The sequence below is a fragment of the Tyto alba genome, unplaced genomic scaffold, assembly GCF_018691265.1.
Source record: "Tyto alba isolate M040663 unplaced genomic scaffold, T.alba_DEE_v4.0 Super-Scaffold_2, whole genome shotgun sequence".
Lineage (NCBI taxonomy): Eukaryota > Metazoa > Chordata > Aves > Strigiformes > Tytonidae > Tyto > Tyto alba.
Genome location: NW_024881282.1, coordinates 90,663,758 through 90,679,567, shown reverse-complemented (window position 1 = coordinate 90,679,567; position 15,810 = coordinate 90,663,758). Strand labels below are relative to the sequence as shown.

At 62.8% G+C, this 15,810-nt stretch overlaps 1 protein-coding gene across 1 annotated transcript in view; it reads left to right on the top strand.

Annotated features, from left to right (window-relative positions):
• The window catches only part of SHANK3 (SH3 and multiple ankyrin repeat domains 3), a 392,105-nt gene that overhangs the window by 340,231 nt on the left and 36,064 nt on the right, over positions 1-15,810 (top strand). The window contains exons 20-23 of the mRNA XM_042793413.1: positions 2,835-2,915; positions 5,976-5,999; positions 9,660-9,787; positions 11,536-11,641. Coding sequence (XP_042649347.1) covers positions 2,835-2,915; positions 5,976-5,999; positions 9,660-9,787; positions 11,536-11,641 — 339 coding nt within the window. The remainder of the gene's footprint in view (positions 1-2,834; positions 2,916-5,975; positions 6,000-9,659; positions 9,788-11,535; positions 11,642-15,810) is intronic.

Here is a 15,810-nt window from a genome sequence, read left to right as displayed (position 1 = left end):
GCTGGGAGCGTTGGGGAACCGGTGCTGGGAGCGTTGGGGAACCGGTGCTGGGAGCGTTGGGGAACCGGTGCTGGGAGCGTTGGGAACCGGTGCTGGGAGCGTTGGGGAACCGGTGCTGGGAGCATTGGGGAACCGGTGCTGGGAGCGCTGGGGAACCGGTGCTGGGAGCGTTGGGAACCGGTGCTGGGAGCGTTGGGGAACCGGTGCTGGGAGCGTTGGGAACCGGTGCTGGGAGCGTTGGGGAACCGGTGCTGGGAGCGTTGGGGAACCGGTGCTGGGAGCGTTGGGAACCGGTGCTGGGAGCGTTGGGGAACCGGTGCTGGGTGGATTGGGAACCGGTGCTGGGAGCGCTGGGAACCAGTGCTGGGAGCGTTGGGAACCAGTGCTGGGAGCATTGGGAACCAGTGCTGGGAGCATTGGGAACCGGTGCTGGGAGCGTTGGGGAACCGGTGCTGGGAGCGTTGGGGAACCGGTGCTGGGAGCGTTGGGAACCGGTGCTGGGAGCGCTGGGGAACCGGTGCTGGGAGCGTTGGGGAACCGGTGCTGGGAGCGTTGGGGAACCGGTGCTGGGAGCGTTGGGGAACCGGTGCTGGGAGCGTTGTGGAACCGGTGCTGGGAGCGCTGGGGAACCGGTGCTGGGAGCGTTGGGAACCGGTGCTGGGAGCGTTTGGGAACCAGTGCTGGGAGCGTTGGGGAACCGGTGCTGGGAGCGTTGGGGAACCGGTGCTGGGAGCGTTGGGAACCGGTGCTGGGAGCGTTGGGAACCGGTGCTGGGAGCGTTGGGGAACCGGTGCTGGGAGCGTTGGGAACCGGTGCTGGGAGCGTTGGGGAACCGGTGCTGGGAGCATTGGGAACCGGTGCTGGGAGCGTTGGGGAACCGGTGCTGGGAGCGTTGGGAACCGGTGCTGGGAGCGCTGGGGAACCGGTGCTGGGAGCATTGGGAACCGGTGCTGGGAGCGTTGGGGAACCGGTGCTGGGAGCGTTGGGAACCGGTGCTGGGAGCGTTGGGAACCGGTGCTGGGAGCGCTGGGAACCGGTGCTGGGAGCGTTGGGGAACCGGTGCTGGGAGCGTTGGGAACCGGTGCTGGGAGCGTTGGGAACCGGTGCTGGGAGCATTGGGAACCGGTGCTGGAATCGCTGGGGAACCGGTGCTGGGAGCATTGGGAACCGGTGCTGGGAGCATTGGGAACCGGTGCTGGAATCGCTGGGGAACCGGTGCTGGGAGCGTTTGGGAACCGGTGCTGGGATCCCTGGGGAACCGGTGCTGGGAGCGTTTGGGAACCGGTTCTGGCAGCGTTGGGGAACCGGTGCTGGGAGCGTTGGGGAACCGGTGCTGGGAGCATTGGGAACCGGTGCTGGGAGCGTTGGGAACCGGTGCTGGGAGCGTTGGGAACCGGTGCTGGGAGCGTTGTGGAACCGGTGCTGGGAGCGTTGGGGAACCGGTGCTGGGAGCGCTGGGGAACCGGTGCTGGGAGCGTTGGGGAACCGGTGCTGGGAGCGTTGTGGAACCGGTGCTGGGAGCGTTGGGAACCGGTGCTGGGAGCGTTGGGGAACCGGTGCTGGGAGCGTTGTGGAACCGGTGCTGGGAGCGCTGGGGAACCGGTGCTGGGAGCGTTGGGAACCGGTGCTGGCAGCGCCGCCGGTGCCGCTCGCCGCTCCTCCCGGTGCATCCTGCCGTGCCGCCGGTGAGCAGCCGCCCTCCATTCCCCTTGCCCCTCGCCCTCCGAGCTGGGCGGCCGCTCTGCCGGCACGGGGTGCGGGCACCCAGTCCCCTCTGCGGGACCCCAACTGCAGCACGGCCGGGGGGGCCAGACCCCCCCCCCCCCGCCTGGCGCTCGCCTCTCCCGGGGTGACGGAGGCCTGTGTGGGACTGGCGTTTTCTGGCTGCATCCGCCCCTGTTGGGGTCCCTGCTGCAGGCAGCGCCAGCAAAGCCTGTAGCTCCGGTTGCCATGGCAATGCCTGAGCGTTGAATCCAGCATTGTCAGCCAGCGAGCGCGAGGAGGAGGAGGAGGAGGAGGAGGAGGAGGCGCCTCGAGTGAAGAGGAAGAGCCCTCGCCTCGTCCCTGCTCCGGTGGGCTCATGGCATGCGGTGCCCGCGGGGCAGCCCCGCGGGCCGGCCCGGCTAGGCAGCCCCCCGGGGCAGCCCCGCGCCCCGGCACAGCGCCGCGCCGGCCGGTGCCGGCCATGTGCCCCCGCTGCCCGGCGCGGAGCCGGCCGCCTCCAGCGCGTCAGTAGGGCCGGGGAGCCTGGCCCCGTCCCGGACACGGCCGAGCCGGCACAGGAGGGTGGGTGGGCTGTGTTTCGCTGGGGGATGCGCCGCGCCGAGGCGGGGATGAGAGACTGAGATCAGGCCTGCTGGACTTGTTTCTCCCTCCTACCCTCCACCCATGGCGTGTGCGGAGGGGAAGCAGCCATCAAAGCTGTTTGCTGAGTCCCACAGGCAGGCAGCCAGCTGCCTGAGACAGATTTAATTCGCGAGAGGCTTTCATAGCCGTAGCATCTCCGGTAGCTGCAGGGGGGCAGGCGCAGCCTGGGGACATGACTTGGACTCTCCTCCGCTGAGGGCTGTGGGAGCCTGGGCAGCGTGCACGTGCCTGCGGGAGCCACCGGCCCCTCCGCGCCGGGGCCTGCCCCGTGCCCCGGGACTGTGCTACCGAGACCATGAAGAAGTTTGCCTCCACGCGCAGCCTCAATAAGATCCTGCAGCAGTGCGACTCCTCATCCCGCGAGTACGAGGAGATCCAGGCTGTGGAGAAGAAGTGGCACCTGCATCTGGCCACTCCTCGTAAGTTCCTGGACAAGAAATGCAAAATGCCGTCTCTCTTCCTTTCAGCTCCGCCGCCTCCCAAGAGAGCGCCCAGCACCACCCTGACGCTGCGTTCCAAGTCCATGACGGCCGAGCTGGAGGAGCTGGGTAAGCGGCGGCGGGGGCTCGCGCGCGCATGCCGGGCTGCATGGGGAGCATGCGGGGCCGTGCCCGGCGCGGGCGGCACCCTCGCCCGGCCTCCGCGCTCCTCCCGCGCCGGAGGCTGCGGGGCGCGGGGGGGGCTGGGAGCCGCAGGGGCGCGGGACACCCCCCCCATCCCCGCAGAGCCCTCCACCCCTTCCGTGCCGCCTCCCCGGGGGGAGGACGCCGGGTGCCTCCGCGTGCTGGCGGGGAGGCTCGCCGCCCCCGTGCCCCGTCCATCAGGCACCCTGCGCCTCCCGCGCTCCAAACAGCCCCTTGTTTTTATTTTCCCCTACCCCCAGGCAGATACCACATGCTGCCAGATTAGCTGGCATCCCCCTGGGCCGCCCTCCCCCCTTACACGCACACATGCCCATGCACACACGCTCACACGTTCTGCTGTCACTACAGAGCCTACCCACGTTTCCAGATGCTTTGGTAGCCCAGCTTGCATCTCCATGTTCCTATATTCTCTTAAAGCCCCTGCACTCCCCCCGGTGCCGAAGCCCCTCAGTCTCCCCAGCATTTCTGGCGACCCCGGTGAGCCCACGCTTCCCCAGTGCGCTGGGCTCCCCCCAGCAGCGTCCTGCCCGCTGAGGGGTGTTCACGAGCGGCCGTCCCGTCCCCCTGCACGGAGCGATTTGCCCGTTTTTGCCCCGCGTTGCCCCTCGCGCGCTGCAGAGGCCGCAGGGCAGCCGAGCAGGGCTCTCCGCCGGCGCGGCGATGCCGGCACAACTGGGGAGCCTGGCTACCGCAGCGGCGGCCGGGTGGCCCTCGTGGCCCGCGGGGCAGCAGGAGATGCGGAGGGACCCCTTCTGCTGGGGGGGCCTTGGGGGCAGCCGCGCTCCGAGGCTGGCTCTGCCGAGCCGGGCACAGGGGGCCGGAGGTGGAGCGTCGGCAGAGCGCGAGGGAGCCGCTCTCGGCGCTGCCTGCTGCCCTGGCTCCCGCTGCCGCCGTCGGGAGTTTTGGTTTTGCCGGGTGAAAGTGTGGTGTGTACAGATGGTGCCTGCTGGGCGCGGCGCAGAGGCCGAGCGTGGCAGAGCCCTGTCCTGCCTGGGAGGAGACCCGCCCCAGGGGCAGGAACCTTGCCAGAGACCCCCCGCCCCTCTTCTTCAGGGTGTTGGGCGGAAGCTCCACGACCTTTCTCGCTCTGTCCCACACACATATCCAGGCTTTACAACCCTGCGGGTTTTGCCTTGAAAGACCTTGAGGCTTCAGGCTCAGCGCTCAAACATAGGTTTGAAGGGACAAATCTCAGCGTTTAGGGGTTTGCATCAGCTGGTTGATGGCCGCTGTGATTTATGTTATGCTGAGCCCACTGCCTTGATTTTCACCCTAGCTTCTCCAGACCTTTATTACTAAACCTGAAGGCGCTGTGTTTGCTAGTAGCCATTAGGAGAGGATTCAGAATCGCCCGTTTCTTCCCCTTTTTGCTCTTCCCTTTGCACAGACACCGCATAGACCCCAGGTTTCATATTTTTGCTCTCGGTTGCCGGTCCTGAAAGCAGCTCCCAGCCGGTGTGACGGGCGCCTGCTTGCACGCACGGGCAGCATGTTGCCTCTGTGAGAACACGTTCCCCAGCTGCATGTGCCCGCCTTCGGTGAGCATCACGCCCGAGTCAAAGCCTGGCACGTGTGGTGCAGGCGCCTTTGCGGGGGGACGGGCACCCCAACCGCGGCGCTCGGCCTCGCGAGTGCCAGGCGGGGTGGGAGACGTGGCCATGGGACGACCCGCACCGTGGCGACGCGCAGCGGTGCGAGGGAAGGGGCCCCATTTGCATGTGTTTTGGCAAGCAGAGCTGCTGGGCTCGAGGGGGAGGGGAGCAAGCTCGTGGAAAGGGAAGTCACGAAAAGCAGAGAAATAGCTCTGCCACAGAATATATTAAAGATGAGTCCTCCAGGTCTCCCTGAGGATTTTGCATCTAGACGCTGCCTCTCTTCTACCTGGAGAGGGACTAGGAGCGGCAGCTGCCCATGTCTCCTGGGAGAGGGATTTGTAGAGAGTGACTGGTCTTAGTCCACAGGTTTTCCAGGAAATTGTAGTGGTTAGTCCCTTCTTCCCTTCCTGTGGATCGGGGAGAATGCTGTAGCCAGTCCCACCACACATCCGCAGGGAGCACGGCAGAGGGAAAACGGGGGATCGTTCCTCCTCCTGCACTTTGTCTTCTGGTAGTTGATGCTCCAGCTTTTACTGCGAAAGGAGAGTTTTTATGCAGGTCAGCATCCCCGCACCTCAGCAGTGTACAAGTTTAGAGCCCAATCTCCTTCTCTGAGGGGACGGTGGTGTTGGTGAAAGGGACGTTTCTACCTGCAGCTTCTTGAAGGGAGCTTTGTTGGATGGTCCCTGCCCCTTTTTCCTTAAAGGCAGTCCCTGTCCTGCAGCTTGCAGAACATCCCATGTGCCCGTAGCCATACCTTAACGTTTTGTTGCTGCGTGTTGTGCCAGTCCCCTTGGAAAAGCAGATTCCCAGCAAGCTGCTAACAAAGCCCTCCTGTCCTGCAGTCCTGGCATTTACAGGATGCAGAGGAAACTGGCTTTGGGAGTCGTGCAGACTGCCATGTCTCCTCTGAGAGCAGGGAGGGACTAAAAGCTTTTAAATGAGGTTCTCCATGGCTTGGGCATCAAATGCCATCCAGACGTCCTCCTGGCCTTGCTTCCTTCTGGCACCGCGCCTTCCCTCCGCTCGCCCGGTCGGAGGAGGAGGAGGAGGAGGGCTCGGCGGAGGGCTGGGCCCGGCGGTGGGGCTGGCGGAGGGCCCGGCCGGTGCCGGTCCCTGCCCTCAGCCTTCCCGCGGAGGGGGAGGACGCCCAGGGTGCTGCACCCCCTGCCCTGCCCGAGCCTCCATCCGAGAGCCCCCGGCGAGGCAGGGACGCGCTCCGCTGTCCGGGCCTGATCCTGCCAGCATGCTGGGAGGCAGGAGAGCGTGCAGGGAAGAGGCACAGCAGGCAGGCAGCGAGGCTGGAGCTGGGAATGAAAGCAGGAACTGTGCATGCCATTCACGTTGTCTTTTGTTTCTTGATTCCAAGCCTCCATGCGGAGAAGAAAAGGGGGTGAGTGAAACCGCACATCCTGGGGCTCCTCCCTTCCCCGTCAGCCCCCCAGCCCGCCCCGCTCAGGCACACACGGTGCACCCCGGGGGGCTGGCCCAGGACACCGTCCCCCCGGTCGTCACGGGAAGGCTGGGCCCGAGGGGAGCCGGAGCTCTGCGGGTCAGGGTCCCGCGGGGAGCAGCGGCCACGCGCGGCTCCGGCGGGGCAGCGGAAAGGCCCCAACCGGCGCGGCCGCGCGGGGCTGGCGTTGGGCGCGGGCAGGAGCGCCCGTCTGCCAGCCGGGCCCCCTGCGCCTCCAGGGCTGACGTCCCCGGGTGCTGCGCTTGCTTTGTGCCTGCCCCACGGTGAAAACACCTCGCACAGGAATGTCCCCGCCGGCGGGGTCCGAAGTGCAGCCTCCCTCTGCCCCCCCCGGTCGGGCTCTGGGGCTCGGTCAGGTGGAATGGCAGCCACGCGCGTTGCCGTGCTGCTCCCGGCGGCCCCGCGCCAAGGAAGCGCCTGGGGACGGACCTGCGGTGCAGGCCGGGCTCGGGGGCAGCTCCGAGGCCGTACCCGAGTTAGCTGGGGAGAGCTGGTCTGACCATTAAGCGTCCCCGTGCCGGGCGGAGGGGGCCACCACCGTGAAGGCCACGCTATCGGTGCCCACACTGCTGGGGTAAAGCTGGGTGCAGCAGGGCTCCGTCGGTGACGGCTGCACGGCACGGTGTCTGTGCGGACACTGCATGAGGGACACTACAAAACCTGGAGGTCCTTTCCAGGGCTGTGAGCCAGTCAGAGAAATCCTGAATGGAGCGAGGAGGCTCATCCCGTGCCAGCACACAGCTCTGCATTTCTCCAACACGGGCACAGGGCAGAGGGGAGGGAGCCTGGAGGCCTGGCCTCAGTTCTTAGCCTTTCAGAAACAAAACTCTGTCCTGGTAATGTGAAGCTAGAGAGATGCTTCCCAGGGAACGGGAGGTGTGAGGGACCAGCTCTTCCACCATAACAGTGATAGCACAGGGAAGAAGCTGAGCAGCGCTCATGAGCGGGAGGTCTCTGAGGGACCCCCCAGACCTCTGTACCGAGCAGATCTGCCAGTACCCGGGGGTGGAGGCAATGCAGAGGTCCCATGGATCAGAACGATCGGCTGGAGGTCACCAGGGATGTCCTGACATTGAAGATGGCATGGTCGAGGCAATCCCCAGCACAAACCTCGTGGGGTTCAACAAGGCCAAGGGCAAGGGCCTGCCCGGGGGTCGGGGCGATCCCCAGCACAAACCCAGGCTGGGCCCTCGAGGGGTGGCTGGAGAGCAGCCCCAAGGAGAGGGGCTGGGGGTGCTGGGGGGGGGAAAACTGCCCGTGAGGCAGCCCCGTGCGCTCGCAGCCCAGAACCCACCCGTGCCCTGGGCTGCAGCCAGAGCAGGGGGGCAGCAGGGCCAGGGAGGGGATTCTCCCCCTCTGCTCCGCTCTGGGGAGACCCCCCTGCAGTGCTGGGGCCAGCTCGGGGGCCCCCAACAGCAGAAGGACACGGAGCTGCTCGAGCGGGGCCAGAGGAGGCCACGGAGATGCTGGGGGGGCTGGAGCAGCTCCCCTGGGGGGCCGGGCTGAGAGAGTTGGGGGGGGTCAGCCTGGAGAAGAGAAGGCTCCGGGGGGACCCTGAGAGTGGCCTCCCAGGGCTTAAAGGGGGGGCAGGAGAGGTGGGGGGGGACTCTGGGTCAGGGGGTGAGGGTAGGACGAGGGGGGACGGTTTTAAACTGAAAGAGGGCAGATTTAGATTGGATATAAGGCAGAAATCCTTCCCTGTGCGGGGGGTGAGGTGCTGGCCCAGGGTGCCCAGAGCAGCTGTGGGTGCCCCCTCCCTGGAAGGGTTCAAGGCCAGGTTGGACGGGGCTGGGAGCCCCCTGGGCTGGGGGAAGGGGGCCCTGCCCGGGGCAGGGGAGTAGAACTAGAGGATCTTTAAGGTCCATTCTGACTCGGACCCTTCCGTGATCTCCAAGTGCATGGTGCACAGCTCTTGCCAGAGCCCTGGGCTGCACCCATTCCTGGGGGTCCCTCCTCAGGGTGTCTCCAGCTCCACCTCATTTCCCTGGAGGCAGGCAGGATCCTCTCCGGGATCGTCTTCCATCTCCTGCGAAGGCAGATACAAACTGCAGTTAGTGGCGATTTGTCTCCCTGCACTCTAACGGCATGAAAAGGCGGGGAGTAAAGCTGGAGGCAGAGGCGGGGGGAGAGGGCTGAGCTTTGCTGTTACTCCTCTCACAGCACCGGGGTCCCCAGACTGACAGCGCTACAGGGCTGCCCAGAGCAGCCTCCAGAGACCCCGATGAGGCAGGTTTCCAGCACATGGTCTTCAGAATCAGCCCGTGGCCCGTCCCCTCCCGAGGCTGGGCTGCCGGAGGCCGGTGGTGTCTGGCTGTAAGGGGCCATCGGGGTCACACAGCAGTGAGGAAGAGGAACCGTGAAGCCCCCCCAGAACCATCCTCGGATGGTTGGCTACTGGCGGTCTCATGCCGAGGGAGTTCAGAAGGTGGCCCGAGCTGTTGCCTTGGAGTGGGTGCAGGTCCCTAGTCCCAGGGCCTTGGTGGGTACCCCCCACCAAGGGTGCTGGCCTCGGGGCGCACACGTCCCCTTGGCATCAGTGTTTGCTCAGGGCTTGCTCCTCCACGGACTGGGCTTCTGAAATGTTTGGGACTCATTTTTGATTTCTTAACCCAGGAATGCTGGCTTGCAGACAGCTGCTGCGGCCACAGTGCGCAGAGGTACTGCAGCTGGCCCTCGAGTCATATCAGCCCTCGGTTTTGTAGGAGTATGGGCCTGATGGTCACGGCCCTCCAGGTCACTTGGGTCAGCAACAACCGTGCCGTTTCGCAGTCCCAAGTTCAACAGCCAGGCTGGAAGGAGCCCAGAAGTTTGCAAGCCTTATGTGAGGGCAGGCAGAGCTTGACAGCCTTACGGGGCGAGCGCTGCACGCGTTCTCCCCTCTCCCTGGGCACTTTACTGGGATGGAGCATTGGTTGTGCCGTGGAGGTAGAGGCACCCAGTCTCGACGACCGCCAAGGCAGAGCCGTCAGCCCCGGCACAGCACCGTGCCAGCGTCACGGCCGCGCTCCAGGGCCGGCTGACACCATTTGTGACATGGAGCCGACAGGCTCGACCCTGCACCGAGTCCAACCGCGCACCCGGCCCTGCCAAGTGCACCACTAAACCACGTCCCCAAGCGCCGCACCTGCACCTCAATGGATGGGGACTCGGGGAGGGGGGACTCGGTCCCATTCTGAATATCAAAAACATATCTGGGCAAAAACTTGCGCTTTTAGTGTAAGGATCGAGGCTTCCTCGAAGCGCGGCGCAGCTAGGAGCGGTCCCCCCGCCTTGGGAGCCGGCAGGCAGACCCCCGGGGGGCAGGCGGGCTGGTCGGGGTGCCCGGGCAGCACGGGTGCAGCCGGGGCGGGCGAGCGGCACGGGGCCGGTGCTGCTGCTCCTCAAAGCGCCTCCAGGTCTCCGCTAGCCGCTGGCTGGGGAGGGGACGACTGAGCGGCCGCTTCCTCGACGCCGTGCTCAGCAGGCCCGGGGACGTTCGCTCCCTGCTTAGCCACGCTGCTGGGGTGGGCCTGTCGCAGGGGAGCTGCCGCGGGCCGGTGGCCCTTGCTAACCCGCTTGCTCTTATGTTTGGATTTTCAGAGAAACTGGATGAGATTTTGGCAGCAGCCGAGCCCGCGCTGAGAGCAGACATTGTCGAAGCAGATTCTAGGGCAGCCACTGTGAAGCAGCGACCGACAAGCCGGCGCATCACGCCAGCAGAAATCAGTGTGAGAGAGGAGGGCTCGCGGTGGGAGAGGGAAGGGCACGTCGTGCTGTGGCAGATGCTGACTGCCAGCCCCGAGACGGGCGCTGGGGAGTGGGTTTCCCAGGGGATTGGAAGGAGAGAGTCTGGGGGAGAGCAGGAGTCGGGGCAGGTGGTGGAGAGGCTGACCCGGGCGGTTTGGCACTCGCTCGCCAGGATGGGATTGCCACGGCAGGGACGTAAAAGCGGATCTGAAGGAGTGTGGAAGGCTGAGCTGGAGAGCTTAGTCTGGCTGCAGTTTTCTGGATGTGAAGCTGGAAATTAGGAGGAATCAAAGAAGAGAAAAACGCTGTCTCTGAGGGGAAGCATGGATGGAGTAGGAGTGGGGCTGCCAGCTCCAGGCTGTCTGGATTGTGAAAGTGCTGCAGGCGGTGGGAGGCAGCTTCTGGAGCAGGAGGTAAAATGGGACAGGCTGCTTGTGAGCAGAGACTGGCCTGAGAGGAGCCTTCCCACGGGAGGAAGGCTGCTGCTGGAGCCAGCATCACCGTGCCACCCCAGCCCGGGCACAACCGGCCCGAGAGCCAGCAGCGGGGAGAGAGGGCAGGCAGAGGAGACAGGGGAGAAGGGGCAGGCAGGGAGAGAGGGGACAGGCAGGGGAGAGAGGGGGCAGGCAGGGAGAGAGGGGGCAGGCAGGGGAGAGGGGGCAGGCAGAGGAGAGGGGGCAGGCAGGGGAGAGGGGACAGGCAGGGAGAGAGGGGGCAGGCAGGGGAGAGAGGGCAGGCAGGGAGAGAGGGGACAGGCAGGGAGAGAGGGGGCAGGCAGGGAGAGAGGGCAGGCAGGGAGAGAGGGGGCAGGCAGGGGAGAGGGCAGGCAGCAGAGAGGGGGCAGGCAGGGAGAGAGGGCAGGCAGGGGAGAGGGGGCAGGCAGGGGAGAGGGGGAGCAGGCAGGGGAGAGGGGGCAGGCAGGGGAGAGGGGACAGGCAGGGAGAGGGGGCAGGCAGGGGAGAGGGGGAGCAGGCAGGGGAGAGGGGGCAGGCAGGGGAGAGGGGACAGGCAGGGAGAGGGGGCAGGCAGGGGAGAGGGGGCAGGCAGGGAGAGAGGGGGAGCAGGCAGGGGAGAGGGGGCAGGCAGAGGAGAGAGGGGGCAGGCAGGGGAGAGGGGGCAGGCAGGGGAGAGAGGGCAGGCAGGGGAGAGGGGGCAGGCAGAGGAGAGAGGGCAGGCAGGGGAGAGAGGGCAGGCAGGGGAGAGGGGGCAGGCAGGGGAGAGAGGGCAGGCAGGGGAGAGAGGGCAGGCAGGGGAGAGGGGGCAGGCAGGAGGAGAGAGGGGGCAGGCAGGAGGAGAGAGGGGGCAGGCAGGAGGAGCAGGCAGGGGAGAGGGGGCAGGCAGGGGAGAGGGGGCAGGCAGGAGGAGCAGGCAGGGAGAGGAGACAGGGCAGATGGGAGAGAGGGCAGGCAGGTGGAGCAGGCAGAGGGGAGCGGGGAGACAGGAGAGAGGGAGGAAGGGGAGGAGGGAGGGAGGTTGGTTTAACCTTTCAAAGGGCAATAGCACAGGTTTTTGAGATGCTGGAGGGGCAGCAGGGAAGAGGGACAGCTGAAGGTGGAGGTGAGGAGGGGGTCTGTCCTTGTCCCCAGGGAGGGGCGGCAGGGACAGGGTCTGGCATGGGGATCCTTCTCCCCCAGTCAGAAGGATCAGGTGGGCTGAGATGAAGTGTTGTGTCCTTTCAGCTGAGTCTCACTGATGTCCAGAATGGAAATTTCCTTTTTCTCTCTTCCAGTCACTCTTTGAACGCCAGGGTATGGCAGCACACTCGGGGGTCCTTGCGGGAGCTGAGAAGCCCCATGTTTCACTGCGCAAAGGAATTCCACGGACAAAATCTGTAGGTAAGGCAAACTGGGGGGGGGGAATCCCTTCCTAAACAGGAAAGATGGTCCCCGTGGAGTGTTCGTACTTGCGCCCAAACCAGCGGGAAGGACTCAGCCCTCTCTGCTGGCGTGTAACTAAAGGTCTTTGAAGAGGGGATGTTTAATGCGATTCCTGCTTCGAAGGTAGCATGTGCCCTGAGAAACCAGGACCTGGCACTGGTCCTGCTCTGAGCAGAGGGCTGGATGGGGCCCGCCACCGGTCCCTTGCTCTCTCAGTCTCTTCACAGCACTGCCAGGGATGGGGGATTTTCTCCCACCCTCTGTGCTGGCAAATGAGGGGCGGTGGGTGATTTTCTGTCTGCCCATGTAGCGGCTGGGCGTGCAGCGTGCTGAACACGGGGGTGGTTGAGCGTAAGACCATGAGCTGTCACAGACTGAGACAATGGAGCAGGTAACAACTGAATTTTTTTCTACGGAAAAAGAGGACAGAGTCTGGAACAGGCACTCATCTGTGGGCTACAGCGCGATCTTTAGAGCCTGTCCCAAAAGGTTTACAGTGCCCCCAAACCCAAAAACCCGCTGGAGGAGGGAGGTGGGAGGACGAGACAGACCAAACAGGGGCTGGTGGCACAGTGACAGCCTGGGGGGCTCGTTTTCTCCTCTTGATTTTGTGTCTCAGTGGGTTTCATCCAGGTGGTAACATCAGTGCACAGTGCTGGGGAGGTCTGAGCTGGGGCGAGCGCGTTATCGCTTAGGGAGAGAGGCTGGGGGGTGGGAGGGAAGGGGGCAGAGAGGAGGGTGGTGTGCTCTGGGGCAAGTGTTCAGTGAGTAACTCCAAGGCATCGCGTGGTAGTAATGGTGATGCCAGGACAGATTGTGTGTTTAACACACAAAATAAGTGAATAGAAAGTAAATTCTGCTTCGAGCTACAGCTGAGAGCAGCACAATCCCGGCAAGAATGTAAAAAAAATGTTGAAAAATGAAAGGGTTAGTATGCTAAATGTACTTTTTATTGTACAGAGCCACCGAATTGCTGTGCATGCGTGCCTCACATTCGTGTTTATATGGGAGCAGCTGGTACCTGTAGTCCCCCATGAGACTGATCTGGGAGTAGTAGCTAGCTAGAGATAATCGAATGTGTGTATGCTTAATCTGAAAAACAAACTGGGAGAGATAATCCTAAAAAAAAAAAAGCGTGGGTGTTTAAGGGCCTGCCCTGGTGTGTATTTACGCACCGTGTTGATAAAGCTGTTCTGCCATGAAATCTGCAGGCAGAGAGCTCCCGTAGCTGGGAAGAGCTGAAATAGAACCTGGGCCGAGCAGATGATGCAACGCAGTGTTGGAAGTGAATGTAGGCATTAATTAGTTGTGCATACGTTGCAATACTGTTCATGTAGATGGTAGAAAGGGAGCAGAGCTGACTGCCTCGGTCACAGCACCGCCCCACGGACTTGCTGGAGTAGCAGTAACCAGTTCTTTTTCTTGTGGAGGCAGTAAAAACGCTCGGCAGCACTTGCGGGACGGGATTTGTCTCACGCAGCTTTACATGTTAACAGTGCAGAAATCTCCACCCAGGCGAGGTGCCCGGGAACCCTCTGTAGTGACCAGAGGGAAACGGGCACTGTTGGCACGATTCACCCCGTCCCCCCCTCCGCGGTGACTCCTGCACAAGTGCCCCTTGACTCGGAGCCGTACCCAGTGACCGCTGAGGTGGTCGGCACCGGCAGACAAGCCTGCAGCTGAAGGGCGTGTGTATTGTGCAAACTCTGTCCTCAGTGGTTGTTCTGTGCAGGGGGATGTCTGGGAAAATGCTTCGAAGCAGTTGCTCAAGGTTCAGTCAAGCCACAAGCAGCTGGAAATCATCCTGAAGGGGATCTATTGTCTGAAATAGAGCATCTTAACCCAGTGATAGATCGTAAACTGGAAAAGCATTCATTAAATATTAAATACTTGCCTGTAAGGAGCTCCTTTTTGCTTGTGAAAGCAGAGTCAGTGACTCGGGAAGCCCCTCTAAACCTACACCTCATTGTGTGATGCTTGTTGTGCAGGTAAACTGTCAAGGATCGCTGTGTACAGAGAACTGTGAGAAGTGGAATTCAGCGTTTGTAGGGTTTGCTGGGTTGTGTGTAGGGTTTATATGCCCGTGAGCACAGAGTATGGTGTCCCACGTACATCTTTTTTTGTTGAGCACCTAGAGCACTGAGCCCCCGATACTTGCACGGGATTCCCAGCCGCTGCAGCTACAGGCATCATGCAACAGGGGGATTAGAAACTCTCAATTTAATCTGCATCGGGGAGGATTAAAAGCAGGCCTGGAGGTGCCCTGTTCTGATCTGGAATGGCGGCAGCTGTCGCGAGCACAGCATCCGAGCACAACCCAACAATAAGTACAGGAAAAAAATCACACGTTAATTATGCTCGATCCAAGAATGGCATGCGTCTGTCTGCACCGAAGGGAACAATTCCTGCTGAGGAGGGGACAGCAACTTCTTGTTTCCAGTTTGCCTGCCACAATACACACCAAAAGCAATGCCTCTTAGAAACCAGCAAATTTTTGTGGAATTCCAGATAAGCTAAAATAGAAAACGGCCAAACAGTAGAAATTGGGTTGCAATTGGCTTGTTTTAGAAGTCCTTGAGCTGTCATTTCACACCCACAATGACAGGCTCATACGCTGTACAGTCAGTTGACTTCATGATAAAAATCACTACTAAAAGCAAGGAACTAGATGAAAAATAAGCAGGGGTTGGTTGGTTGGTTTGTTTTTTGGTGAAGAAACGCTCTGAACTATTTGCATATTACACAGCTGGTTTAGATTCCTAGGGACTTGTGACAAAAGATCAAAGCATTTCATGTTTGCATCTAAAAATGTTTTGAGACAAAGGTAGTTAACCCTCAGCTGGCTACAAAGAAAGCAGAGTGGAAGGAATTTCAACAAAAATGTGAAGAAAAGAAATGCATTGCAGCGGGGAGGCTGATAGAAAAGAAAAATCTCTGTCAGACTTCCAAGATAGCTACCACACCATCTGCTCCAGCATCAGAAGTTAAAAACACTTGAAAGTCTGCAGAGCCGCCGTGGCACCCGCTGCGCCTCTGCCCTGAGCGGGCTCAGCACGATGCCGATGGTGGGTCTGGGGGGGACGGGGGGCACGGGCGGCCCTGGCAGATGCTCCCGGGGCACTGGGCGCTCTCTCGGTGCTCGGGGGCGCGGAGGCCGCCGGGGACCCCCAGCTCGGGGCCGGGGGAGCACCCGCGGGGCTGGCGGGGGGCCGCGGGCAGCCCTCCCTGATCCGGGGGGAGCTCCCGGTGCTTTCCCCTCTCCCGGGCAGGCTCTCGCGTTCACCCTAGCTGCAGTCCGAGCTGTGTGCCGTAGCAGCCGGCACAGCGCTGTGACTTCGCTGCTCTCTGAAGGGCAGAGGGCTTTCCTCCTCCTCCTCCTCCTCCTCCTCCTCCTCCTCCTCCTCCTCCTCCTGCCAGGTCTGTGGGTGCCCGGGGTGGATGTCAGCCCCGTGCACCAGAGGACGGTGACGTTCACCCGCTTTCCGCTCCTGGACGGGAGCGAAGCCGCGGCGCTTGGCACCTCTCTGCTGTAGCTCGGGGGCGGTTTGGGGAGCTGCTCTGCCGTCCCTGCGCAGGGAGAGCAGGGTTGGCAACGGTGGGGTGTGCTCTGGAGAGAGCCACCTCATTAGCTATCCCAAATTAACGCACAGCGCTAGGTTCTCGCAGGGATTTAGGCTGTTATGGCAACAGGCCCAAAAGCATTCTGGAGAGGTTTTGTGTTTTCCTTAGAGACTAATAATGCATTGAGCGCGCTGCGAACTGCGGAGGGGGGGTTGCCGTGAGGCTGGTGGCATTGCCAGGCTGCGCTTCGGGCAGGTGCCCGGCAGCATCGCTCTCGTTTCAGCCCGGTTACTCTGGGTGCCGGGCGACAGGGCCCTTCGCTGGTCCCTGCTGGTGGCTGGAGGCTCCGGTTCGGCGCGAGCTCTCCGTTCCTGCGCGCGCCAGCCTCCGTAGTTTGATCCTGGTGCTGCTCTTTGTAGAAAGCACACGTGCCCCACTGCGATGAGGACACACCGTGTGCGCTGTTTGGAGAGAACCGAGAGACAGAGGCTCGGTGGCGGTTAGCGAAGGGACGGGTTGGTTTGTTTGTCACTGAAGTTTAATCTCCCGGTTGCACGCGTGGGAGG